Below are 26830 nucleotides of genomic sequence, written 5' to 3' on the forward strand. Positions count from 1 at the left end.
CTAGCTGATCGGCGCTGGCCACAAAAGGCAGCTCCTGTAGTTCCTCTTTCTGCCATGTGGTGGTGCTGTTCTTTTAGTTATCTCGGTCGCGCTAGTCCAATATTTATTTTCAGTGAGTAATTTGTTTATCAGGAGGTTATTTTAATCTAATTTTGGCCATATTTGCTATTCCACACTATCTGTGCTTCCCAGCGTTAGCAGCTTGCATGTCTTGAAGGAAATTAGCTGAAGATGGTCTCGGAGGCATTTGCTCAGCCATCATTTAAGGGAGCTGGGAGAAAGAAGGCAGGGTGAGCGGAACCTGGGGTTGGAAAAGCTGCGGGAATTTGTTGCTCTCGAGGTGAGGTCAGCGTGACTGAGAAAGATGTACTGCGGGCGGGGGCATCTGGCATCTCGAGCAGCTCTTTTGAGGGATGCCTCTGGTCAAGGGCAGCAAATTCTGCAACTTACTTCCCCCATCTCCCTTGAACCCCCGTGATAACCTGTATTTTCCTGTATCTTACTCGCTTAAGGAAGATGTCCACCTGCCTTCCCGCGGTTCACAGGCATCCCACATCCCATTTGATAATATGTTTCATGAGCTGTTCACTGCCAGCCTTCGAGGAAGGGGGCAGGAAGGTGGGCAGTGGGAAGGAAATTATTGTTAGAATACCTTCAATGAATAATGATCGTAACTATTAATTACAGAGCACTGGCCCTTGTCGCATATTTTATATTTCCAGTTTACATATGAGGAAGTTGTCCTTAGGAGAGGTTAATGCTTTCCCCCAAGATCCCATAAGTAGTGAGTGGAGAACTAAGATTTGAACTTAGTTGTGCCTTCCTTCAAAGCAGAAAATCTTCCTATTTCAAGGATGATTCCCGCTTCCCACTTGGAGCCAAGGAAACCTGGACTTGGCTGATGGGCAGATGACCTTTAATCAGTTCTTTGTCATTTTATGTGACTCAGTTTCATTTTCTGGAAAAGGGAGGGTTATACAGATTGAGTGGTTTAAGAGTGCTTTAGTAGAAGAAACAATTTTTTTTTAAAGGAAGTCTTTTGAGGAGCATGCCTGCTGTGTGCTCAGTCGCGTCTGGCTCCCTGCGACCCTGTGGACTGCAGCCCGCCAGGCTCCTCTGTCCGTGGGATGCTCTAGGCAAGAATACTGGAGTGGGTAGCCATGCCCGTCTCCAGGGGAACTTCCCAACCCAGGGATCAAACTCACGTCTCCTGCATCTCCTGCATTGGCAGACGGATTCTTCACCATTGCACCACCTGGGAAGCCCTCTTCTGAGGAGAAGACACATCTAAAGCAGATGAAACAGGAGCAGAGGTGGGAGAGCCCAGTGAATCACAGCCTGACCTCGCCCTTGTCCCCTCTCCTTTCTCTGGCCCGTTTGACTGACACTGAGAAGCTTCCATGGATGTCCCTTAGGGTTTGAAGGAATGAAGCTTGTGAACCTCCGAAGTAAATATTCTCATGAGGCACTTTCAGAACTCAGTATATTGTCAGGGATTATAATTTAAAGTTGGACAGATGAATCCTTTAGGAGGGTTGGAAAACTACGCTCGTTTTTACTGTGTGCTGGTCCTAAGGAAGAGCTCCTCCAGTTTGGCCGAGAGATGCAAAATTGTTATCTTCATCCTTAGCCCTAGTCAAGTAACTTTTGAGGCTCTTGGGACTAAGAGGACTAATGAAGCAATTAAACTTAACCTAATTAAGTGAGGAGGGTCAGCTTTCATTGGAATTTAGACTGTTAGTATGGTGTGTGCTAAGTCGCTTCAATCGTGTCCGACTATCGTGGCCCCATGGACTGTCGCCTGCCAGGCTCCTCTGTGCATTGGAGTTCTAGAGTGGGTTTCCATGCCCTCTTAAAGGGGATCTTCCTGATCTAGGGATTGAACCTGCATCTCTTGCATCTCCTGCATTGGCAGGAGGACTCTTTACTTCTAGCCTCACCTGGGAAGCCCTGTTAGTATGGGCAGGATGGTAAACCACCTTCCCGAGGTGGCCAGGGTGTTCCAGGTACCCACACGGGGTATAACAGAACTGTGGACTGTGGTCATGTATTTTCTCTGCTTGACATAAAACTGTTGTCTGCAGAATATATTGTTTTAATAAGACTGCAACCATTCTGGCTCTCACACCCGAGAAGGAGGCTGGCTGTGTTTTCAGATGATCCTTTTCTCCAGCATTAAAGACCTGCTTTTCCCTCTAGTGCTTTCCCTCTGCCTGATTATCTGACTGTAGATTTGAGCCGTGATGTTGCTTTGACAACACTGCAAATGTATTCAGGGAGGCTCAGGGTCATGTGTGAAGGTAGCCTGTGTTTGCTGAAAGCTCAAACCTCTTACTTGCTAGAAGGATGAAACACGATGGAGAAGAGTGTTTGTACGATGGTATCAATGCTGGCTCTCAACAGACTGAACTCAAATCGTGGCCATGCTGGGTGGGTTCCGTCAAGATTCTGTGCTACAATTTCCCCACTGGTAAAGCAGGGAAGATGATACCCTCCAAGGATAATTAGTAAGATTTAAACAAAGTGGTGGGCTTCCCTCGTGGCTCAGTGGTAAAGAATCTGCCGGCAATGCAGGAAACTCTGGTTTAATCCCTGGATTGGGAAGCTGCCCTGGAGGAAGGCATGGCAACCCACTCCAATATTCTTGTCTAGAGCATCCCATGGACACAGGAACCTGGAAGGCTACAGCCCACAGGGTTGCAAAGAATCAAACACGACTTAGCGACTAAAAAATAACAACAACAAGCAAGTTGATGTGCTCATCGTGGGAGCATAGTGCTAGATCTTAGTCTGTCTCTATAAAGATCAACTCTCATTTTATTATCAGTACCACTTGAGGAATACTGAGTTTCAGAAATGGGTCACACATGAGCATAACTCCTGTTGAAATGTCATCCCGTCTCCCAGCATCTGCCTCAGTGCTGAATGATACAGAGTTGTTTTTACTGTCTGTCTTCCTTCTGTAAGCTTTTTGATTTTTCCAATAAAAGAAGTAAGTAAATAGATGAACACAGAAGAACAGGCCTTCTGAGTTGATCCACATGCCCTTAAACATACTTTATTTTCATTCTGGGGAAGCAGGGGTTGACATCCAGGATTGCTGAGCTCTAAATATTCTGGATTTTAGAATTCGTGTCACCCTGACATAATGAATGACTGGCTATGGATTGACAGAGATAAAGTATCACAAAGATTTAAAGAGATAGACAAAAAGATAAACATCTCAGGGCTCTGAACGTGCACGGTATCTTTCTCATCACATTCAGGACTGAGTGTACAATTATTTGCATTTGTCAGGTTGTAAGTCAGCTGCTTCCTACAGACGTCTAATAAGAGCAGTTTGCCAAGCACTTTTTCATATATTATCTCATTTAATGCTTACTGTAGTCCTGCAAGACAGGTAAATATTTAAGTCTTCTAGAGCAGCAGCTCTCAAAGTGAGTGATTTGTCCCAAGGGAACATTTATTAATAATAAGGTCTGGAGACATTTTTAGTTGTTGCATCTGCAGGGAGTGGGGGTGTTTCTGGCATCACGTGAGTAGAGATTGGGATGCTTCTAAACATCCTGCAACGCACAGGGCAGCTCTCCCCCACCCTACCCCAAGACATAATGTTGTTGTTCAGTCACCAAGTCATGCCCAACTGTTTGGGACCCCATGGACTGCAGCATGCCAGGTCTCACTATCTCCCAGAATTTGCCCAAGTTCAAGTCCATTGAATTGTTGATGCCATCCAACCACCTCATTCTCTGTCTCCCTCTTCTCCTTCTGCCTTCAATCTTTCCCAGCATTATGGTCTTCTCCAGACCCAAATATCAATAGTGGAGGCTGGAAAACTGTTCTATAGACAAAGCATTGAGGTTGAAAGAGGATTGCTGATTTGCCTAAGATTGTGTGATGTGCCCTCGGTACACTGGGACTGAAATCCATCCCTCTGTTTCACTCCCAGAGGAGGTCAAGTCTTTTAAAGAAATAAAACTGTTTTAGGGACTTCCCTGGTGGTCCAGTGGTTAAGACTTTGCCCTTCAGTGCAGGGGGTGAGGGTTTGATCCCCAGTCAGGGGGCTAAGATCCCACATGTGTCAGTGCCAAAAAAAACCACAAAAAAACAAAAAAATAAAAACAAAAAAAACCCCAGAAAACATAAAGTCGAAGTAACCTCATCACAAATTCAACAAAGACTTTAAAGATGGTCCACATCAAAGAAAAAATCTTTAAAAAAAATGAAATAAAACTGTTTTAAATACCTTGGCAGAACTATTGCATGTAAACAGCTGACAGCAGAGCTGCCCTGGTAGAAGTGGGGGTCAGAGGCCCCACTCAGCCTCCTTCTCAGCCCCTCCCCTTAATTCTGGGGCTTCCCAGGTAACTCAAACAGTAAAGAATCTGCCTGCAATGTGGGAGACCTGGGTTTGATCTCTGGGTTGGGGAGATCCCCTGCAGAAGGGAATGGTAACCCACTCCGGTATTCTTGCCTGGAGAATCCCGTGGACAGAGTATCCAGGTGGGCTCCAGTCCATGGGGTCGCAAAGAGTTGGGCACGACTGAGGGACTAACACACACCCCTGAGTTCCAGGGGTGCACAGCCTGGCAACCTCTCCTATCCATTCAAGGAGACCCAGAGAACATCAGGACCCTGTTGGCATTCACAGACCTTCCGGATTTCCCTGAGCTGTTACATTGTTCTGGCAGAGGATGAGAGCATCTGAGTTTGCATTTTAGTAAGATGTGTTGAGCAGTGGCAGGGAGAAGGAAGCATGGGGCCAAGGAGAAGGCTGCTGCTGGCACCTTCCAGGTGGTAGGAGAGGGGACTGGAAGGATTACAGGTGACAGATGATAGTTGTTCAGTCACAGTTGTGTTGGACTCTTTGTGACCCCAGGGACTGTAGCACGCCAGGCTCTTCTGTCCTTCACCATCTCCTGGAGTTTGCTCAAACTCATGTCCATCGAGTCAGTGATGCCATCCAACCATCTCATCCTATGTCGTCCCCTTCTCCTCCTGCCCTCAATATTTCCCAGCATCAGGGGGTTTTCAAATGAGTCATCTGTTCACATCAGGTGGCCAGAGTACTGCAGCTTCAACTTCAGCATCAGTCCTTCCAATGAACATTCAGGGTTGATTTCTTTTAGGATGGACTGATGTGATCTGCTTGCAGTCCAAGGGACTCTCAAGAGTCTTCTCCAGCACCACAGTTCAAAAGCATCAATTCTTCCATGCTCAGCCTTCCATATGGCCCAATTCTCACATCTGTAATTTACAGGCGATAGGGTAGAGTTTAAAAGAGGACACAGGAGGCTCAGGCATGCTGTGGGATTTTACAGCACTGTGCTATTGGGTGTCATCAGGCCAAAGGGTGGCACGCCAGGAGCAGGGAGACTCAGCTCCTAGCTGTTGTCTTCTGCGCATGTGGAGGCATGGAGGCATGATGCTGCGTGAACCAATTTGCATGTGACCTTTGCGCTGCCGTGCAGATTTCTTTTCTTGCAGCCCACAGTGCTTGTTTTCACTCTGATTGGACACTGGCAAGGCCACGGCAGACAGGTGTCTCCTGCATCCATTGACGGAGAAAGGCGAGTGCTCTGTGTTTCTCCTTCCAGGTATAATTCTGGCTTTCTTCTTTAAGTGTCAGCTTCTGATGAGCTGAACATGGAAATGGCAAAATGAAACTAGGAGGAAGGTTACTAACAACGACCCAGAAGAGATAGTGGTTTGTCTTAGGACTTAGCAGGTAATAAGAATCGAAATTCAGAAGAAAACTCTGGATGGATAGGAAAACTCCTGGGAAATTTTAGGTCTGGACAAAGATGTTCATTCCTAAGGGCTTTCTTGCAGAGATGTCAAAAATAAATAATAGAAAAGAGAGTGAGAAAATCTACCTGACATATCCGTCCCTCCCCTGACCTGAACTTGCACAACCCCCTGTGAGGAATGTCAAGAGGTGGGGGCCCCGCCCTCTGACACCCGCCCTTCTTTTCAGTCATCTCCTATTGCCCTCCCCTCACTCTGTTCACCTGCCTTTAGCTTCTAGGCTTTTTGTTATTTGCACTCACCAAATTTGGGCTTAGCCACTTGCTCTGATCTCAAGATTACTAGAATTTTCTGTTCTTGGATGTCTGCATCCTGACTCCTTCCTACATTCCGGTCTCAGCGCTAATGTCCCCCTCAAAGGGCTGCCCCGACCACTGATCTATAATAGCTACCCTACCCAGTCCCTCTAGAATCATTATTTTATTATTATTTTTTTAATTTTAATTTTTTTGACTATGCTGGGTCTTAGTTGCAGCATGCAGGATCCTCAATATTCTTTGGGGCATGTGAACTCTTAATTGCAGCTTATGGGATCTAGTTCCCTGACCAGGGACCAAACCCAGACCTCCTGCATTAGGAGTGGGAAGTCTTAGCAACTGGACCATCCAGGGAATTTCCTCATTATTTAATTTTCACCGTCATTATCTGAATTTACCTAATCTGTGTCTGTGTATGCCTATTTGAGGGCTTCCCTGGTAACTCAGCTGGTAAAGAATCTGTATGCAATGCAGGAGACCCTGACTTGATTCCTGGGTGAGGAAGATCCGCTGGAGAAAGGATAGGCTTACCCACTCTAGTATTCTTGGGTTTCCCTGGTGGCTCAGACAGTAAAGAATCCACCTGCAATGTGGGAGACCTGGGTTTAATACCTGGGTTGGGAAGATCCCCTGGAGGAGGGCATGGCAACCCACTCCAGTATCCTTGGCGGGAGAACCCATGGACAGAGGAACCTGGCGGGCTACAGTCCATGGGGTCACAAAGAGTCGGACACGACTGAGTGAGTAAGCACAGCACAGCTCTTGCCCATTTGAATCTCCCCCAAGGGAATAGAAACCCCTTAGAACAGAGACTTGGTCCATCTCATTTCCTGCTGAGATATCACCAAGGCCTACGGTGGTGTCCGGCACATACTGGCACACAGCAGTTGTTAGCAGTGTTTGTTGAATGAATGAGGAGTGGTGTCTGGGGTTTAGGGGGTAGGAATATGGTTCTAGCTGATGATTTACTGCCTGCCTCGTCACAGCAAGGTCTGGCTTTCGGGACAAGTTGTCTCCGCTTATTTGCATTTGCTGAGCAAAGCCCTCATGTGATCACCGCTTGCTGGGAACCAGCTCCTTTTAGAAAATTTTCAAACTAGATACTGAAGAATTAATCCTGCTTCCTCAAATCGAAGATGTCATTGATTATAAGAAGCACCATGTGTACATGCCACTGAGAGAAAAAGAAAGCTGCCAGTTGCCATTGAAATACCATCGTTAGTTAGAAGCACCTTAAATTTGGAACAGCTTAAAATGTGAAAAAGAAAAATGTCTGAGAATTGATAAAGTACAAGATGAGATGGCTTCATCATATGGAGTTCAGGGAAGTGGTGGGGCAGTTTCGGGTCTGGAGTATGTCCTTACTAGTCGTCCCTTCCTCCGAGGCAGTGCATCCTGACACTGGGACGTGGCATGCTTGATGGGCCAGAGGAAGCACTGGGTGTGTGCAGGAAGAGGCAGATATCACTTCTGAGGCTTTCTCAAGAGTGGAAAAAGTTCTCCAGCTTGGGAATGTATCTATGGAAAGGCATTAGAAGGAGTTGGTGATAAAAACAAACAAAACAACCTAACCAACAGTGAGTGAGTCTAGATTTAAAACAATACTATGAAGGATGTTTTCTTACCCTTTTCAGCCACTCTCACTGAAGCTTAGGAAAAGCATCTTTAATTTTCAAAAGGCAGTCAATGGGAAAACAAGATTTGCTTAAAATCCAAATTTACAGCCAGGTTTACTGAAATGTATCTATTTTACAAAGATAAAAAGAAAATACCTGCAAGCTAATTCAATATCATTATTCTTATTTGAGCTAAAGATAATGGAGTATAATTTCCATTACTTCTGGCATTAAGATTAGTTGTGTTTCAATACATATATCATAGCTTCTCCTTTGTGGGGAGCGTCTATGCAGCTACCAGCGGAGGCTGAAAGCTGACCCCTCCTTTCCTCAGAAGCCCTACACTCACCTCCTGGGCCTGACATAGGGGTTGGCCTCAGGGCATCACTGCTAGGTGTCAGGACGGCTCTTGAACATCCCCTGCAGTGACCCCAAGAACCATCGGCTGTTTGTTTGGCTCCTTAAACCTTCTTGGGCTTCCCTGGTGGCTCATATGCTAAAGAATCTGCCTGCAATGCTGGAGACCCAAGTTCCATACCTTGGTCAGGAAGATCCCCTGGAGGAAAGCAATGACAACATGCTGCAGAATTCTTGCCTGGAGAATCCCATGGACAGAGGAGTCTGGGGGGCTACAGTCCATAGGGTCACATGGAGACGGACATGACTGAAGTGACTTAGCACATTGAATGCACAAACCTTGAGTTTCCTATAAAAAATCAGCTCTCTGAAGTATGTCAGAGAGAGAGAAACAAACATCATATATTAACACACACATAGGGAATCTAGAAAAATGGTACTGATGGGCCTTTTTCCAGGGCAGGAATAAAGATGCAGACACAGAGAACAGGCATGTGGGCACGGGGGCACGGGGAGTTGGCGGGGAGAGTGGGATGAACTGAGAGAGCAGCGCTGACATCTGTATATTCCCATGTTTAAAACAGATGGCTAGTGGGAAGCTGCTGTATAGCACAGGGAGCTCAGCTCGATGCTCTGTGATGACCTTAGGGGGTGGGATGGAGGTGTAGGAGGGAGGTTCAAGAGCGAGGGGATATATACATACCTGTAGCTGATTCACATTGTTGTACAGCATAAACTAACACAACATTGTAAAGCAGTTGTGTGTGTGTGTGTGCGCTAAGTTGCTGCAGTCGTGTCTGATTCTTTGTGACCCTATGAACTGTAGCCTGACAAGCTTCTTTGTCCATGGGATTCTCCAGGCAAGAATACTAGAGTGAGTTGCCATGCCCTCCTCCAGGGGATCTTCCCAACCCAGGGATGGAACCCCCATCTCTAATGTCTTCTGCATTGGCAGGCAGGTTCTTACCACTTGCGCCACCTGGGAAGCCCAAAGCAATTATACTCCAGTTTGAAAAAAAAAATCAACTCTCATCACAATTTAGGGGCCTGGGAGGTAGCAGAGAAGATGCTGGAGGGTGATTGGGTGGAGGGGCTGAGCCAGGTTAGATTTGGCAGGTAGCCACGCCCCTCAAGCACCTCAGGTGTTCTGCTGACTTTATCTCCTTTGGCCATTCAGAAACCTTCTGCAGGAAGCTGCTTCTCCTGGTAACCATGAAGGGTCTTTATCTGAATGCAAAGCAGTGTAATCTCTGCAAACCAGCATCAGAGCTTTGGGGATAACAATGTGGGTTGTCAGCTTTGGAGGCAGATGGGGGATTCCATTTGAATTCTCCATATGCCATTTACAAGCTCTCAGGACTTAAATAAGTTATTTAACTTCTCTCAGCCTCTGTGTCTTCATTTGTAAGAGGAGGCAAATAATGCTTATCTTCAAGCATTTTCATGAGACAAATGAGATGATCATGTAGGCTGATTAGCCCAATGCTGAGCACAGAGGAAACAGTCAGTAAATAAATACTCAGTAATTTTAACTGGTGTTAAAGTGGCAAAGAGGCAGCTTTTGTTCATGTACAGGACTTAGAAGGCTTGGTAAAAGCCTGCTTTGTCCAGAAACATCTTCTAAATGGACTCCATGAAAAGACCGCTAAAAGCATCTGTTGGCTGTAGTTAAGGTCACCATTATCTTGGGTTGTAGTAATATCTCGAAAGGGGGAGATCTAGGGTGAGATATTACACAGTGTGAGTTCTGTGGCTCCAACTAGATCTTTCCATATGGGGTCTTGATGAAGATCAGGCAGTGTTTGTGATGTAATTGCTCTGGTCTGGGGGATCCAGGGACGAGAGGGTTTGGAAGCAAACCTTGGGGAGGAAGGTTTGTTTGATGAGCCCAGCGAGTGGTCTTCTCTTCTGAGAAGAGGACCACTTTCCTGAAAAGGGCTAGCTGAATTGCCAATAGTTCATATGAATGAATTTCCATGAAGTTCCTGAAACAAAAGGAAATCAAGCTGTTTAATAAATCTATTTAGTCTTCCTAGGCAAGAATTTCTTGCGAGCGTGATGTCCTAGTATGCTGTATGGTTGAACATGATTTCTGTTCTCAAGAATGGTGGGGGCCTGGAATCCTGATATATATTCTTACTCATATATGTGCATATCAAAAGCAAGGATGAGTTATTAAACAGTTAACCATTATCAGTCAAGAAGATCTCACAACACTAACCAGGCCTCTAAAAAAGCTTTAGTAATGGGACCCAACTGGGGTAAATTTTTCCAGAGAGGGAACTACTTATAGTTCCTTAAGGTCTACATTATGGACATTGTCTGTAAGGGGTCCTGGGATAACACTGGGAAGTGATCCTCAGCATGTCTTTTGGGGTGTCTAAGGCAGCTATGTAAAAGGGATGGTCATTTGGGGTGAGAAGTCAATTACATTACATGGGGATTGAAGGACTCTGGTTATCAATTTTACTTCTTTTGAAACTTTTGCTTGGCCTATTCTCACTGGTGAAATGTATGTGAAGTTTGAATGGAATCCATATGCGGAAAGGGTTTTTGTTCGAGCACATCCTCTTGAGCTTTTATTGAGCACATACGTGGTTCCAGGGGCTGCACTGTGTATTCATTCTTTATAATGGACGTGTAAGGTTGATGCTGTCATTGTTTCCTTTTTATCTTGCTTTAATATTTGCAGATAATGGAAATGTAGTCCAGAGTGGCTTAGCAACTTACCCAAGGTTATGCAGCTGGTACAGTCAAAATGCAGATCAGCAGCTATGTAACCCTGGTGCTCCTATTCTTGCATGAGGCCATCCAAAGGAATGTGTTCATGTCCTGCGCATTTGACAGTTTGCTGTCCAAAATTACAGAGGGCCAGTTGAAATAATAAATTGTTGTTGTAGTTCAGTTGCTCAGTTGTGTCCAACTCTTTGTGACCCCACGGACTGCAGCACGCCAGGCTTCCCTGCCCTTCACCATCTCCTGGAGCTTGCTCAAACTCATGTCTTTTGAGTTGGTGATGCCATCCAACCATCTCATCCTCTATCGTCCCCTTCTCCTCCTGCCTTCACTCTTTCCCAGCATTGGGGTCTTTTCCAATGAGTCGGCTCTTCACCTCAGGTGGAGCAAAGTATTGGAATTTTAAATAGGTAATGCTTATCATGATTATGGGCTTCCCTGGTGGGCTCAGATGGTAAAGAACCCATTTGCAATGCAGGAGACCTGGGTTGGATCCCTGGGTCAGGAAGATCCTCTGGAAGAAGGCATGGCAACCCACTCCAGTATTCTTGCCTGGAGAATCCCATGGACAGAGGAACCTTGCAGGCTACAGTCCACAGGGTTGCAAAGAATCGGACACGACTGAAGCAATTTAGCCCACTGAGTGCTTATTACATTCCAGGCATTGAGCTATCTACTTTATATATATTACCTCATTTAATTTTCTCAACAATTCTCAAGGAGGAGATCTTTGGTTTTTTTTTTTTTTTTTTTTAGTCTTAGTGATGAGAGCTGTCAAGTAACATGCTCAAGGTCACAAAGTTAGAAAGCAGTGGAGGTCATGGCCTTGTGCATGGAATCCATAAAGAAAGCTGAAGGGTCTGCCCACTGAGGCAGTGAGGAGCATACGATGATGGTTAAGGTGGGTTTGGAGTTCTGCACTGATTCATGTGTCTCATTCCTAGAGCTGTGGCTGTGAAAGCGTGCAGCTCATTCTTCTACTGCAGGTTCCCACCTTTCCTCCACTTCGAGTCATCACTTCTCCCTAAAGGGGTAATAAAATTCTCAGACACGGTGAACAAAGAGCATCCATGGAAATCTCTGGTTTTGCCAAATAACAGTAGCAGAGTGCTGGGCTGCTTGCAGGTATAATAATCTGGCTCATCAGGCACTTACTTCTCTACCAGCCTGTCCTGGCATAGAAATTCCCCATGAGAAATCCAGGTTTTGAGTCTTAAAGGTTTCTGAGCTTTCTTGTTAAAAGACAAACATCCTTATAGAGATGATCATGATCTCAAATACCTTCAGGGGTGAGGTAGATAATTCACTTTTGAAAGGGATGGGGTAAGACCAGAAAGGTGCATTGGTTGCTATGGCAACCTGGGGACTGCCTGTCCTGCCCACAAACATTTATGACGTGGCATATAGTCTATGGACTTCCTGTCAAAGCGTAACCTATCTTTTTCCTCTCGTTAAGGTTCATTGTAGATGACGTGGAGAATAAAAACTACAGAGAAGTATAAATTGAGGCTAAAAAATCCACAGCAAATTGAATCATCAATATCTTCCTCCCTCATAAGTACTATGGATATCTTGGCATATTCCCTTCGTTTTTCGTTTGTTTGTTTTTTTTCCTGAGTATAAAAATCTGCTGCATCGTTGGGGTCTGTACTAAAGAAAACATTTGAACTTCTATGAAGAAATGAGGAGCAAAAATAAGATTGTGAGACCACATTTTAGACTGAGAATTAGCTACAAATAAGACATCAGGGGGATAAAACCTGGAGAGGTAGGTAGAAATAGTAAAACTTAAGAGAGTTAACGGGAGGTGGGGACCAGGATGTGGGCTTGCCACAGGAAAACTGGCCAGAGAAGACTTTCAGCTGGAGGCCTCCAAGGAGGGGCTGATGGAGACAGGACATAACACCTTTGGATGAAGTAGGAGTTGGGGTGCTCTGTTGCTCAATTGTGTCTGACTCTTTGTGACCCCATGGATTGTAGTCTGCCAGGCTCCTTGGTCTTGTCTGGGGATTCTCCAGGCACGAATACTGGAGTGGATTGCCATTCCCTCCTTCGGTGGATCTTCCTGACTCAGGGGATCGAGCCCACATCTCCTGTGTTGGTAGGCAGATTTTTTACCTCTGAGCCACCAGGGACGCCCTAGGATTTGAGGATGAACTGTTAAATTAAAGGTTCTCAGAAGTCCTCTCTGCCCACTCCACTCCATCCTCCAATCAGCTTAAGATAAACCAATCCATTTCAGAAATTAAAAAAAAAAAATACAGAACAGGAACTTTTTTCCCCAAGAAAATCTTAGGAGGAAGCCATTTATGTAAACAGGCTAAAGTGCACCTTGTCAGTTTTAAGGGGGGGTGGGGGGTCCTTACCTGCCCACCCCCAAACCCTGAGCTCACCCAAAACAGCTTATGAAAGCCCACATCTTCTCCTTGCTATCTGGCCTCCCCAGGAGAAGCACAGTCTTCCCCCCAAACCTTCTGGAGCTCCTGGAAACTGCTGATCCCAGCCACCCTCATTTCATTCTTTGGGTCCTCTCTGCATTGGTTCAGCTTGATGACCCTCCTCTTGTCGGGTTTGAGATGCATATTGACTTTTGCAAAGCTCCGGACCATCCCCAGAGAAAGACTGACTGATTTAGGGTAGAGGGTGGGGGAGAGGTGTAGCGGTTTTCGATGTTAGTAAACAGGACAGCTTGCTGAAGATTAGCAGGAAACCATGAATAAAATCATCGGGATTTGATAAAGGATTTTTCTCGCAGACAATTAAAGATTCCCCCCCCCCACCCCGTATCTCCCTCGCCCTTCCCACAAAACTGGAGATGAAGGTCATGAAGATAACACATTGTTAGTCTCATACTTTTAAAATAGATGAAAGACAAAAATGCTTAACCTCTCGCTGCCCACGGGGCCTCTGTGCACTGCTTTTTGCCATTCTGTCATCTTTTTAGCAGGCAATACTTTCCTTTAATGCCTCCTACTTAATCCTCAATTTCTTTTAAACATCAGATATTGGCTAGGCTGGAACCTCATTTAGGCAGCAAAGAAACTCCAGTGCTCTGTGGCCACGACCAGCCGAGATGAGAAATATTTTTGATACAAAAGAATAATTTATTAAAGGAGGTAATGAAGGTGATTTAAACCGTCCACCACAAATATATCACAGAGTGAATAAAGCTCATCGCTCTCAGTTCAGGGTCATGGCTAAATGAAATGTTGTGAAAAGTGAAAAAAAAAAAAAAAAAAGAAAGAAAGCAACTGCACAAATGGGTCAAAAAATCTCAGTGGGGCTCAGTCAAGCCTGACAGTTTAGAATTTGACAAACAAGCAGGATAAAAGGAGAATTCTATTAACATTATGAGAAAACCCTTCTGGAATAAAACACAATTTCCATGTCATTTTTTTTCACTCATGGGCATTTACATGGTCTTAGGGAAAAATCTGACTCGGGGCTGAAACTTTGCTTATCCAATTACAGCACAAGGGATCTCTCCCTCTCACACTCAGCCAAAAGCATTGATTGTCTATAAACCAGTGTGAACAGTATGGATAATTCAGAAATGTAGTGTCAGAGTGCAGAGCTGCACGATATGGGCCATTGTGCCTGAGAGTCAGCTGGTTAGAGTTATACAGGGCACCTAGTTGACAAGAGCAGAGAGAACCAGAATCCAGAGAGGATTCTACCCATCTACTAAGGTCCACACTAATCCACAGGTAGTTGGTTGTCCGCCGGCCCTGTAGGGTGAGGAGTTTAACATGAAAACTGGAGTATGTGTGCTGTTGAGAGAAGTCTCTTAGACCGTTCTTCCCCCTTTGTTTCTTCAAAGAGAATTTAAACTGTATCTTGAGGAGACTTCCCTGGTGGTTCAGTGATTAAGAATCTGCCTTGCAATGCATGGGACACGGGTTCGATCCCTGGTTGAGGAACTAAGATCCCACAGGCTACAGGGCAACTAAGCCTCAACTACGGAGCCTTTCTGCTGTAACAATTGATCCGAAGTCCTGCTGCTGCTGCTGCTGCTAAGTCACTTCAGTCGTGTCCCACTCTGGGTGACCCCATAGATGTCAGCCCACCAGGCTCCCCGGGCCCTGGGATTCTCCAGGCAAGAACACTGGAGTGGGTTGCCATTTCCTTCTTCAATGCATGAAAGTGAAAAAGTGAAAGTGAAGTGGCTCAGTCGTGTCCGACTCTTAGCGACCCCATGGACTGCAGCCCACCAGGCTCCTCCATCCATGGGATTCTCCAGGCAAGAGTACTGGAGTGGGGTGCCATTGCCTTCTCCAAAGTGCCACTACTAAGACTTTACTTCGCCAAATAAATAAATGTAAGTCACTTTAGTTGTATCCCGATCTTTGCTGCTGCTGCTGCTGCTAAGTTGCTTCAGTCGTGTCCAACTCTCCGAGAACCCATGGACTGCAGCCTACCAGGCTCCTCTGTCCATGGGATTTTCCAGGCAAGAGTACTGGAGTGGGTTGCCATTGCCTTCTCCGATCCTACTCTTTGCTATCTTACGAACTATAGCCCTCCAGGCTTCTCTGTCCATGGAATTCTCCAGGCAAGAGTATTGGAGTGGGTTTCCACGCCCTTCTCAAGGGGATCTTCCCAACCCAGGGATCGAACCTGTGTCTCTTCCATCTCCTGCATTGGCAGGCAGGTTCTTTACCACTAGTGCCGCCTGGGAAGCCAAATGAATAAATAAATAGGTAATATATAAAAAAAGACCATATCTTGAGAAAATGAAGAAACCATACATCAATCAGAGGGGTCTTATCCTCCCATAAGACTCTCAGGCAGAGTCATTCAACTAACAACATGTACACCCTTGCTATATATCCGTTTTAAATATAGCAAGTGTGTCCACTGAATAACTCCATTATACAGTGATATTGTAGAGCACAGGGAGCTCTGCTCAGTGTGATGTGGCAGCCTGGATGGGAGGGGAGTTTGGGGGAGAGTGGATATGTATGGCTGAGTCCCTTTGCTATGTACCTATAACCATCATAACATTGGTAACATTGGTAACTTTCTATACTCCAATGTAAAAACTTAAAGAAACTGCAGTTGTGGTGTGGAAGAGGGGAAAGGCACTGTAAGATCTTACTATTACAGCTCCCTGAAGGACGTAAGGAAGCCCCATCCTCACCTCCCTGCTGGGTGGACTTCCAACCTCTGTCTGGGTATTTTTGGTGCCAGGATGCTCGTCACCACATAAGAGTCCAGTCTCTTGTTGGGTGGCTTGACTCCAAGGAATTCCTTTCCCAGATGGAGCCAGCCCCTTGACTATGTAAACTGGCTTCCAGTCTCTTTCGGGAAAACACACAACACATCTGTTACACACAACAGCCTTCCCGACATGATGTCTCTCACTCGGGGTCCTTTCCTTTCCATTTGGATTGAGTCTTATAGTTTGCTCAAATGACCATACCCGAAGTCCACTGAGATTCCAGAAAGAGGAATGGAAATCTGGTGAATCTCTCTTCCCTTCTTCTCTCTCCTCCACACTCAATTATCCTTTTTCTGAACTATTTGAGAATAAGTTATAGACATTCACAATTGTGGATTTCCTAAAAACAAGAATATTCACTTACCTAAGCACAGCTTATCAAAATCCAACAATATGCATTTACATAATACTATGTGTGGGTGCATGCCCAGTCTCTCAGTTGTGCCCCACTCTTTGCAATCCCATGGACTATAGCCCACCAAGCTCCTCTGTCCATGCAATTTTCCCATCAAGAATACTGGAATGGGTTGCTTTCTCCTTCCCCAGGGATGCTTCTCCAGGGGATCTTCCAGACCAGGGATCAAACCCAGGTCTCCTGCACTGCAGGTGAATTCTTTACCACTGAACCACCTGGGAACAAACTATGTAATTAAGTGTGCTAGTTGCTCAGTCTTTGTGACCTCATGGGCTCCCAACAGGCTCTTCTGTCCATGAGATTCTCCAGAAAGCAATACTGGAGTGGGTAGCCATTCCTTTCTCCAGGGCATCTTTCTGACCCAGAATTGAACCCAGGTCTCCTGCATTGCAGGTGGATTCTTTACCATTGAGCCAGCAGGAAAGCTGCTGCTGCTGCTGCTAAGTCGCTTCAGTCATGTCCGACTCTGTGCGACCCCATAGACGGCAACCCACTAGGCTCCTCTGTCCCTGGGATTCTCCAGGCAAGAATACTGGAGTGGGTTGCCATTTCCTTCTTCAATGCATGAAAGTGAAAAGTGAAAGTGAAATCGCTCAGTCGTGCCTGACTCTTAGCGACCCCATGGACTGCAGCCCACCAGGCTCCTCTGTCCATGGGATTTTCCAGGCAAGAGTACTGGAGTGAGTTGCCGTTGCCTTCTCTGCAGCAGGAAAGCAGCACTGGGTTAATCTAAACACCTTATTCAGACTTTACCAACTGCTTCACTAATGCCTTATGCAGGGAAAGAAAAAAAATAATTTTGGTCCAGGGACTAAATTCTCACTATATATTGTACTTACATGCCATATCTTTTTAAAAAAAATTATTGAAGTACAGTTGCTTTGCTATTGTGTTGTATTGTGTTTGTTTCTGCTGTTCAGTAATATGAATCGGCTATTGTTGTTCAGTTACTCAGTCCCATCCAACTCTTTGCAAACCCATGGACTGCAGCACACCAGGCTTCCCTGTCCTTCACCATCTCCCAGAGCTTGCTCAAACTCATGTCCATCAAGTCGGTGATGCCATCCAACCATCTCATCCTCTGTCGTCCCCTTCTCCTCCCGCCTTCAATCTTTCCCAGAACCCGGGTCTTTTTCAATGAGTCAGTTCTTTGCATCAAGTGGCCAAAGTATTGGAGTTTCAGCTCCAGCATCAGTTCTTCCAATGAATATTCAGAACTGATTTCCTTTAGGATTGTTTGATTGGATCTCCTTGCTGTCCAAGGGACTTTCAAGAGCCTTCTGCAACACCACAGTTCAAAAGCATCAATTCTTCGGTGCTCAGCTTTATTTATAGTCCAACTCTCACATCCATACATGACTACTGGAAAAACCATAGCTTTAAGTAGATGGACCTTTGTTGACAAAGTAATGTCTCTGCTTTTACGTATGCTGTGTCTGTTGATCATAGCTTTCCTTCCAAGGAGCAAGCGTCTTTTAATTTAATGGCTGCAGTCACCATCTGCAGTGATTTTGGAGCCCAAGAAAGTAAAGTCTATCACTGTTTCCATTGTTTCCGCATCTATTTGCCATGAAGTGAGGGGACTGGATGCCATGATCTCAGTTTTTTGAATATTGAATATTGAGTTTTATTCTGCTACATGTATACATATATCCCTGTGTCATGTCTTTTTGGTCTTTGTTAGCTGAATTCCTTGGTCTTTTTTTTTTTTTTGGCCTTTTACTACTTTCACATTTTTGAAAAGTATGGATCAGATATTTACAGCATATCCCTCATCTTTGGTTTGCTGATTTTCCTCGTGGTTACGTTCAGGTTATGCATTTTGGTTCAGGAATATCATAGTACGGATACTCAAGTGATGCTGTGTCTTTCTCAGAACATCTTGTCTTATGTTATTGACCCTGGTCACTTGATTAAGCTGATATCTGCCACTGGATACCAGTTTCTACACTGGAAAATTAATATCATCCTTTTATGATTAATTAGTATTTTGTGGGAGGGGAAGATCTCTTAGAGGAGGATATGGCAACTCACACCACTATTCATGGACAGAGAAGCCTGGTGGGCTATAGTCCACAGGGTTGCCAAGAGTCTGAAATGACTAAGAGGAATTAGCACGCATGCACACTGGGACATCCTCAGGGGGGTGTGGCCAGGAGAGCCTTTGATTGATGTTGCCTTTTCCCATTGGTTTCAGAGTCTAACAGCCGCAGGGCAGTGAACAGAAGCTACGTCCCCGGTTTGCTCAGGCTGCATCAGGATTGGCACAGCCACGACACGGCCAATTCCTTCGTTCCGATCCGCCGGGCGCTTCTGCTCTGCCTCAAGCATATTGCCAAGCTCCGGTCGGGCAGGGAGGCCTTCCTGGCAGCTCAGGGCATGGAGATCCTTTTCAGCACCATACAGGTAACCTGCATGGGGACTGCCTCTGTAGTTAGATGGCATGTGAAGGAAGTCATTTAGGACTCACCCTTCACAGAGCTGGGAAATCTCAGTATGTTTCTTGCTTCTTGCTCTGGGCAGATGTTCTGGACTCAAATCCTCGTTCCTTCACTCACTCATGTATTGATTGACTCACTTATTAATTGGGTACACCTGGGTCGGGAAGACCCCCTGGAAGAGGGTGTGGCAACCCACTCCAGTGTTCTTGCCTGGAGAATCCCATGGACAGAGGAGCCCGACAGGCTACAGTCCATAGGATCACACAGAACTGGACACGACTGAAGTGACTGAGCAGGCACGCACACACAGTGTGTACACACTGAGCGGAGCCGGGATCGAGAGCGTTGCTTTTTTGTTGCTGGGGTACAGTTGCTTTACAGTGTTATTTTCTGCTGTACGACAGTGAATCAGCTATATGTGTACATGTGTCCCCTTCCTCCTGAGCCTCCCTCTCATCCCCACATTCCATTCATCTAGATTATTACAGAGCACCAAGGCAAGCTCCCTGTGCTATTCAGCAGATTCCCTCTAGCAATCTAGAGGGATTTTTTTACACATGGCAGAGCACATGCTTCAATCCCAATCTCCCAATTCATCCCCATCCCGTGTCTGCACGTCCGCTCTCTACATCTGCTTCTCTATTCCTGCCCTGCAAATAGGTTCATCTGTACCATTTTTCTAGATTCCACATACATGTGTTAGTGCTGATTTTAAAGCTAGAGAACCTGGCTTCAGATCTCAGACCTGGCGCCTACTGCTGTGCAGTGACTCCATCTCTCAGGGTTTCAACCTTCTTCTTCTTAAAAAAAAAAAAAAAGACGAAAGTGATAAAATCTAGGTTTTCTACATGGCCTGGATAAGTTAACATAGACACATCTCGTTTAGCAGGGTACTGCCATGACTTCACTGCTTTATGAGGGCGAGTGTTTATTGGAATAGCGATTAGTTATTGGGACCTCATGGTGAATGTGATAGACAAGATCCCTGACCTTTGGGGGCAAGTGTTCCAGCAGAGAGTCAGACATTAAGGAAGCAAATGATTCAGTCTGGAATATAATTTCATATTGCTCTGTGGGATCAATAGAGGAAGGGCACAGGTCCACAGTGACTCCTGCATGGGCAGAGAGAAGGTCTTCTCTTAGAGACATCAGGTCTTTGAGTGGGTGACACCTAAGCTGAGACTTGAATTATTGAGGGAGCCGGTCATGCCAAGTTTAGGAGGAAGGACATCCCAAGCAAAGGGAGTAGCACCTACGAAAGCTGTCACTGATCTCTGCCCCAGTGGAATATGTGTCTAGGGTTTCCTGGATTTCAACCAAATAACACATTCCTTAATTTCACTTGATTAGGGCTAATGTAAGCACCATCGTGGGCTTCCCTGGTGACTCAGATGGTAAAGAATCTATCTGCCTGAAATGCAGGAGACCTGAGTTTGATCCCTAGGTCGGAAACAGCCCCTTGAGAAGAGACTTTCAACCCACTCCAATATTCTTGCCTGGAGAAACCCATGGACAGAGGACCTTGGTGGCCTGCAGTCCATGGGGTCGCAAAGAGTCGGATAGGATTGAGTGACTAACACACACACTCAGGCACCATCGTGCAGGGCTGCCTATACGTTCTCCATGAATAATGTGAGTGTCTCCCAGGTACCCGTCATCTGTTCACCCACCCTCTGTTGGGGCCAAAGCAGCTGTGTTTCACACACATTATGTTCCTTTCTGTCTTCTTATTTGGACTTCCCTGGCGACTCAGTGGTAAAGAGTCTGCCTGCCAATGCAGGAGAAATGGGGTTCAATCCCTGTATCTGGACGATTCCCTGGAGTAGGAAATGACAACCTGCTCCAGTATTTTTGCCTGGGCAATTCTATGGGCAGAGGAGTCTGGCAGGCCACACTCCATGGTGTCACAAAAGAGTCTGACATGACTTAGCGACTAAACAATGCTTGAAAAGTGAAAATGAAAGTCGCTCAGTGGTGTCAAACTCTTTGCAGTCCATGGAATTGCTCTAGGCCAGAACACTGGAGTGGGTAGCTGTTCCCTTCTCCAGGGGATCTTCCCAACCCAGGGATCAAACCCAGGTCTCCCGCATTGCAGGCGGATTCTTTACCAGCTGAGCCACCAGGGAACCCCATAAATACTGGAGTGAGTAGCCTATCCCTTCTCCAGTGGATCTTCCCAACCCAGGAATCAAACCCAGGTTCTCCTGTGTTGCAGGCAGATTCTTTACCAGCTAAGCTACCAGGGAAGCCCAAACAATGCTTAATATCTTCATATTAGTCTCTGTACTCCCTTCATCTGTCTCATTGCTTCTCTCTGGACACCTTCCAATTTCTCTCCACCTGAGTACATCTGGGGTAATGAAGCAGTCAACCAGAGTGCCGTTTTCCAATCATGCTATCTGTAGACTCTAACCATTTTAAAAAAGCTTTTCCCCTCTAAACAATAACATAATATTGCACTGCAAGCCAATATCTAATTTTTTTGTCTGCTATCACCTCTGGGTTTCTCTCCATCATTACAGTTTTCAGAGTTTCTCGGTCATGAAATAGCTACCTTTTCCATTCTGTCCCTCTGGATGAGGAAATGCTCTGAATTTTTCCAAGTTGCACCATACTTTGTAAGCTTGTGTTCCCCAAATCTCGAATTTCTCCCAGCCCTGTGAAACTGCCCCCTGCTATGCTGATCTTTCACAGCCCCCTACTCTGGCTCGTGTGCTGCAGCCAGCTCCTCTGCCCCTGCCCTCTGCATTTTTGACTGTTTCTCAGATCTGTGTTTTTTTTTTTTTTTAAAAAAAAAAAACAAAAGAGCAGAAAAGACAGAAGATGTTGATCCCAGAGGTACAGGTCTTTGACACAGAGAGGGTGGAGAAGATTCGAAGTGAAGCCCAGACATAAAAGCAGCTGTGAGCCTAGAAGCAGGCTTCTAGAAGCAGTTCCTCAGCAGGTCGATAAAGACCTCAACTGCTCAATTAAGCAAATTTACAGTGAGCTCCCAGCTTCCAATTACTGTTGGGACTGAAGCAGGATGTGAGAAGGCAGACTCTGCATTTGGTGGCCAGGTTTCTCTTGCCTGCAGGCCTCCCAGCACCTGGACTCTGGGCTCTGAGCACAGATGCTGTCGCAGCTGCGCTGGAGGTGGGGCTTCACATCTATCCTCTCCCCTCTCCTGCCAGAGACGGCACGGGAGCTGCAGGACGGCCAGCCTGGGAACCTTGGATCTGGGGATGTCATTCTGGCCACTATTGCATATTATGCTGCTGCTGCTGCAGCTAATGGTAATAACACTGAAAATGCAGGAGAAGAAGAGGAAGAAGAAGAAAATGAAGGAAGAGATGGAAGAGGCGGGAGGCGGGGGTCGCGGAGGAAATTTGTGTTGAATGCTTACTATAGCCCAAGACTGGCATAGCAGCTTATGCAGACTTTCTGATTTCAATATTTTTAAAGGATTTGGTGGCTCAGATAGTACAGAATCTGTCTGCAATGTGGGAGACCCGCGTTCGATCCCTGGGTCGGGAAGATCCCCCGGAGAAAGGAACATTAACCCACTCCGGTATTCTTGCCTGGAGAATTCCATGGACAGAGGAGCCTGATGGGCTGCAGTACATGGGATCATAAAGACTTGGACATGACTGAGCGACTAACACTACCTACCTAAAGGATTTGAAACTGATGATCTTTTTTTAATTGGCTTATAATTGCTGTACAATGTTGTGTTAGTTTTCCCCTCTCTCTTGAGCCTCCCTCCCACCCTTCCCATCCCACCCCCTAGGTCATCACAGAGACTGAGATGAGCTCCTTGTGCTACACATTAACTTCCCACTAGCTATCTGTTTTGTGCATGTTAGTGTATATATCACGGTCTTACTTAAGAGTCCAAGCTTCTGTCCAATGCACCAGAATTGAGTGCATTGGACAGAAGCACTCAATTCTCCAAAATGAGTGTGATCAAAGCTGCTACATGGTGGCAAGGTCCCTATCCTCAGAGTTTCTGATTCAGTAGGTCTGCTATGGAGCCTAGAATTTGTGTTTTTAACAAGTTCCTAAGTGATGCTGCTGCTTCTGGACTGGGGATCACACTTGGAGAACCGCTGTCCTGTACCATTTTTATTGGTGTTTGTGGTGTCATTACAAGTCTACTAGGCGTGAAAGCGACTGAGAAAGAACTGTTTTTGAGTCCTTCCCACAGCTCCTGCTCATCGTAGTGTTCTTCACTTTGCTGCTGAGGTCGCTGCTTGCCATGTTTCTCTCTCAATAACCCCACCTCTTTGTTTCTTGGGTCCTGCATCCTTGCACAGATTCTCTGAGCATCCTTTAAATGTTCAGAGGATCACATTGTCCATAATGCAGTGAGGCTGTGTGTAACATACTGGGATCTTGCTGGAGCTCTGCATGAGGAAGGACAAAGAATCCTGACAGTTTGCATGTAAGGTTAAAAAAGAACCCCTGCTAGGATGCCCTGAAATAATTTGAGATAGTTACCAATTTTGAGAAATGGGTAATTGCAGATGGAATAAACTTGTATGAGATAATCAGATAAAGGGGCCATTCAGTCTCTGGAGCCAGAACAGCTTCTGAGACCTAAAACTTTGCTACGAATGGTTGTTTGGAAGCTTAATTATGTGTCATAATCACCCAGAGCGCTCATTTACATGCAGATAACTGGACTCCACTCCCAGAGTTTCTCATCATTAGATCTGAGCTAAGGTACAAGATTTTGCATTTCTCATAAGTATTCAGGGGATGTTAATGTTGCTGATCTGGAACCCTCACTTTGAGAACCACAGAGTAAGCCATGATAGTCTTTTTAAAAGTTGCAGCACTACCTACAATAGCCAGGACATGGAAGCAACCTAAATGTCCATCAAGAGGGAAATGGATAAAGAAGATGTGGTGCATGTTTACAATGGAATATTGTTGTTGTTGTTCAGTTGCCAAGTCATGTCCGACTGTTTGCTACTCCCTGGACTGCAGCATGCCACACCTCCCTGTCCCTCACCATCTCCTGGAGATTTCCCAAGTTCATGTTCATTGCATAGGTGATGCCATCCAGCTATCTCATCCTCTGAGCCTCTCTTCTCCTTCTGCCCTCAATCTTTCATAGCATCAGGGACTTTTCCAATGAATCGTCCGTTCGCATCAGATGAACAGAGGAGCCTAGTGGGTTACAGTCCATGAGATTGCAAAGAGTCAGACACAACTGAAGGGACTTAATGCTCACGCCCACATGGTAGAGATGATTATTTGCAAAGCAGATTTCAACTTGTCAAGGATCATGCTGGCTGCCACTGGAGAGGAGTATCCCAGGGCATGAGAGGAGGAGGAGTTAGCAGGGCAAGGGGAGAAGTCAGACCATGAGAGTTGAGGCAGGAGATGCTGATGGCTTTGGCTGGTGAGAAGCACTTGTCACTCAGTCTGCTTGTAACCCCATGAACTATAGCCCACCAGGCTCCTCTGTCCATGGAATTTCCAACAGGAAAGAATACTGGAGTGGGTTGCCATCTCCTTCTCCAGGGGATCTTCCCAACCCAGGGATGGAACCTGCATCTCCTGCATTGCAGGCAGATTCCTTACCACTGAACCACCATGGAAGCCCAGTAAGAAGCAGATCTGGAGCTTACATCCAGGACTGTTTCTTCCTTGAGCACCTCTTCCACTAGAACATCTCATTTTGTTATTGCAAGAATTGTTTCTAGGACTCCGCCGTGAGTTAGCCGTGGTCTCCTAAGATCTTTTCAGATTCTTATGAGATTTTATGATCCTAATGATGCCTCCTGGCATCCTCCTAGCTCACTTACTGAGTGTTTACTATTAGGCACTCATCTTACATATAACTCATTTAATTCAGACACAGTCTATGAGAGAGGTTCTGATAGCATCTCTTCTTTACAGATAAGGAAGTTGAAAAGAGAGGTATAGTAACTCACCAGGGTTCTGAGTTGTACAGTTAGTCCTCGTCAGCCCAGGATTTGTTTTTTTTTTTCAACATTAAACTTTTTATTTTATATTAGGGTATAGCCAGTTAACAATGTTGTGGTAGTTTTAGGTGAATAGCAAAGGGACTCAGCCATACATATACATGTATCCATTCTCCCCCAAATTCCTCTCCCATTCAGGCTGGCACACAACACTGAGTAGAGTTCCCTGTGCTATACAATAGATCCTTTTTGGTTATCCATTTTGAATATAGCAGTGTATACATGATCTTCCCAAACTCCCTAACTATCCCTTCCCCACAACTTTGGCCAATAACCGTAAGTTCATTCTCCAAGTCTGTGAGTCTCTCTCCGTTTGGTAAATAAGTTCTTTTGCATCATTTCTTTTTAGATTCCACATTTAAGGGATGTCATACAATATTTCTCCTTCTCTGTCTGACTTACTTCACTCAGTATGGCACTCTCTAGGTCCATCCATGTGGCTGTAAGTGGCATCATTTCATTCTTTTTATGGCTGAGAAGTGCTCCACTGTGTACACGCACCGCAGCTTCTTATCCCTTCCTCTGTCGATGGACATTTAGGTTGCCTCCATGTCTTGGCTGTTGTAAACAGTGCTGCAGTGAACATCGGGGTGCAGTCAAGGACTTGGATTCAGATGGCCTTGCTCTGATCTGAGCTGTGTGCTATCCTCTATTTCACTTACGTATTATGAAAGTAGGATATTTATCACCCCGCAGCTGACTCAGTGATATTAAATGTGAGTTGAATATTTTAAGCAGTCTTGTATTTCATCGTCTTTTTCAAGTAGCAGGTGGATGACTCAGAGTTACAGGAAGAGTGTGCCTATAGATGTCACCTTTGCCACAATTCTGAGATATTTGTCCACAGAGATCCGATATCTTGGAGTCTTATCATTTGATGTTACACAACACAAGTGGCTACCCTGCATTTGCAGGAGCCGGAGGGTGTATGCCTGCTTAAATTTTGTGTCCTGAGCCCCTTCTTGCCTCACCTGGGTCTTGGTCATGATGCATTAATACTAGGAAAATGTTGGTGAAAGATCTAGGCATTTCTGTTACAATACCTTGGACTCAAGGATTATCTTTGTTCTTTTAAATTAATTTTTATTGGAATATGGTTGCATTTGGAGTAGGAAATGGCAACCCACTCCAGGGTTCTTGCCCAGAAAACACCATGGATGGAGGAGCCTGGCTGGTTACAGTCCATGAGGTCGCAAAGAGTTGGACATGACTGAGCACACGTGCGCATAGTTCCTTTACAATCGTGTGTTCCTTTCTGCTGTACAGCAAAGTGAGTCAGCCACACACACACACACACGTCCCTTCTTTTCTGGTTTCCTTCTCATTTAGGTCACCTGGAGCACTGAGCAGCGCTTCCTTAGCTTCACAGTAGGTTCTCGTTAGTGGTCTATCTTATACATAGTATCAGTCCAAGGATCACCTTCAAATTCATTAATGTTTCCTCCAGAGTAGAGCAGACACCCAACATAACATTATCCCTAATGTCTAGGTTTCTGGAGACACTGTCACCCAAAGTCAGTTCATGGCATGGCCTAATCCAATAGGACACTTGGACTTGACTCCATCCTTGTACTTGCTTTTTCACCTGCACCATCCCACACCAAGTAAAGCATTGTTTCCATCATCAGCAATAAACCAATGACAGTCATAGACCTGGCTTCCAGAGTCCTGGCAGATTTGAGCAAGTTTCCTGGCCTGGACTTGGCTCCATATCTCCTAAGGCTGTAACTCAGAGCATTACCTCTGATCAGTCATCCACCTCACTCACCTCTCTTTATCATCCACATTCAGTTCTCTCTTTTTCCAATCCTCCTAGCTTTCACTAAGCACTTGAAACTATTTGAGCAGTCCCAGTGATGAAGTGGGCTTCCTGGGTAACTCAGATGGTAAAGGATCCACCTGCAGTGCAGGAGACCTGGCATCGATCCTGGGTTGGGAAGATCCCCTGGAGAAGGGAAAGGCTACCCACTTCAGTATTCTGGCCTGGAGAATTCCATGGACAGAGGA

At 45.6% G+C, this 26830-nt stretch overlaps 1 protein-coding gene across 2 annotated transcripts in view; it reads left to right on the top strand.

Moving 5' to 3' along the window:
• The window catches only part of AGBL1 (ATP/GTP binding protein-like 1), a 920262-nt gene that overhangs the window by 144285 nt on the left and 749147 nt on the right, over positions 1 to 26830 (top strand). For both annotated transcript variants that reach the window (XM_010832175.1, XM_010832176.1), the window contains one exon: positions 18605 to 18813. In XM_010832175.1, the coding sequence (XP_010830477.1) occupies positions 18605 to 18813 (209 nt within the window). The remainder of the gene's footprint in view (positions 1 to 18604; positions 18814 to 26830) is intronic.

The sequence above is a fragment of the Bison bison genome, unplaced genomic scaffold (assembly GCF_000754665.1).
Source record: "Bison bison bison isolate TAMUID 2011002044 unplaced genomic scaffold, Bison_UMD1.0 scf7180017860443, whole genome shotgun sequence".
Taxonomy (NCBI): domain Eukaryota; kingdom Metazoa; phylum Chordata; class Mammalia; order Artiodactyla; family Bovidae; genus Bison; species Bison bison.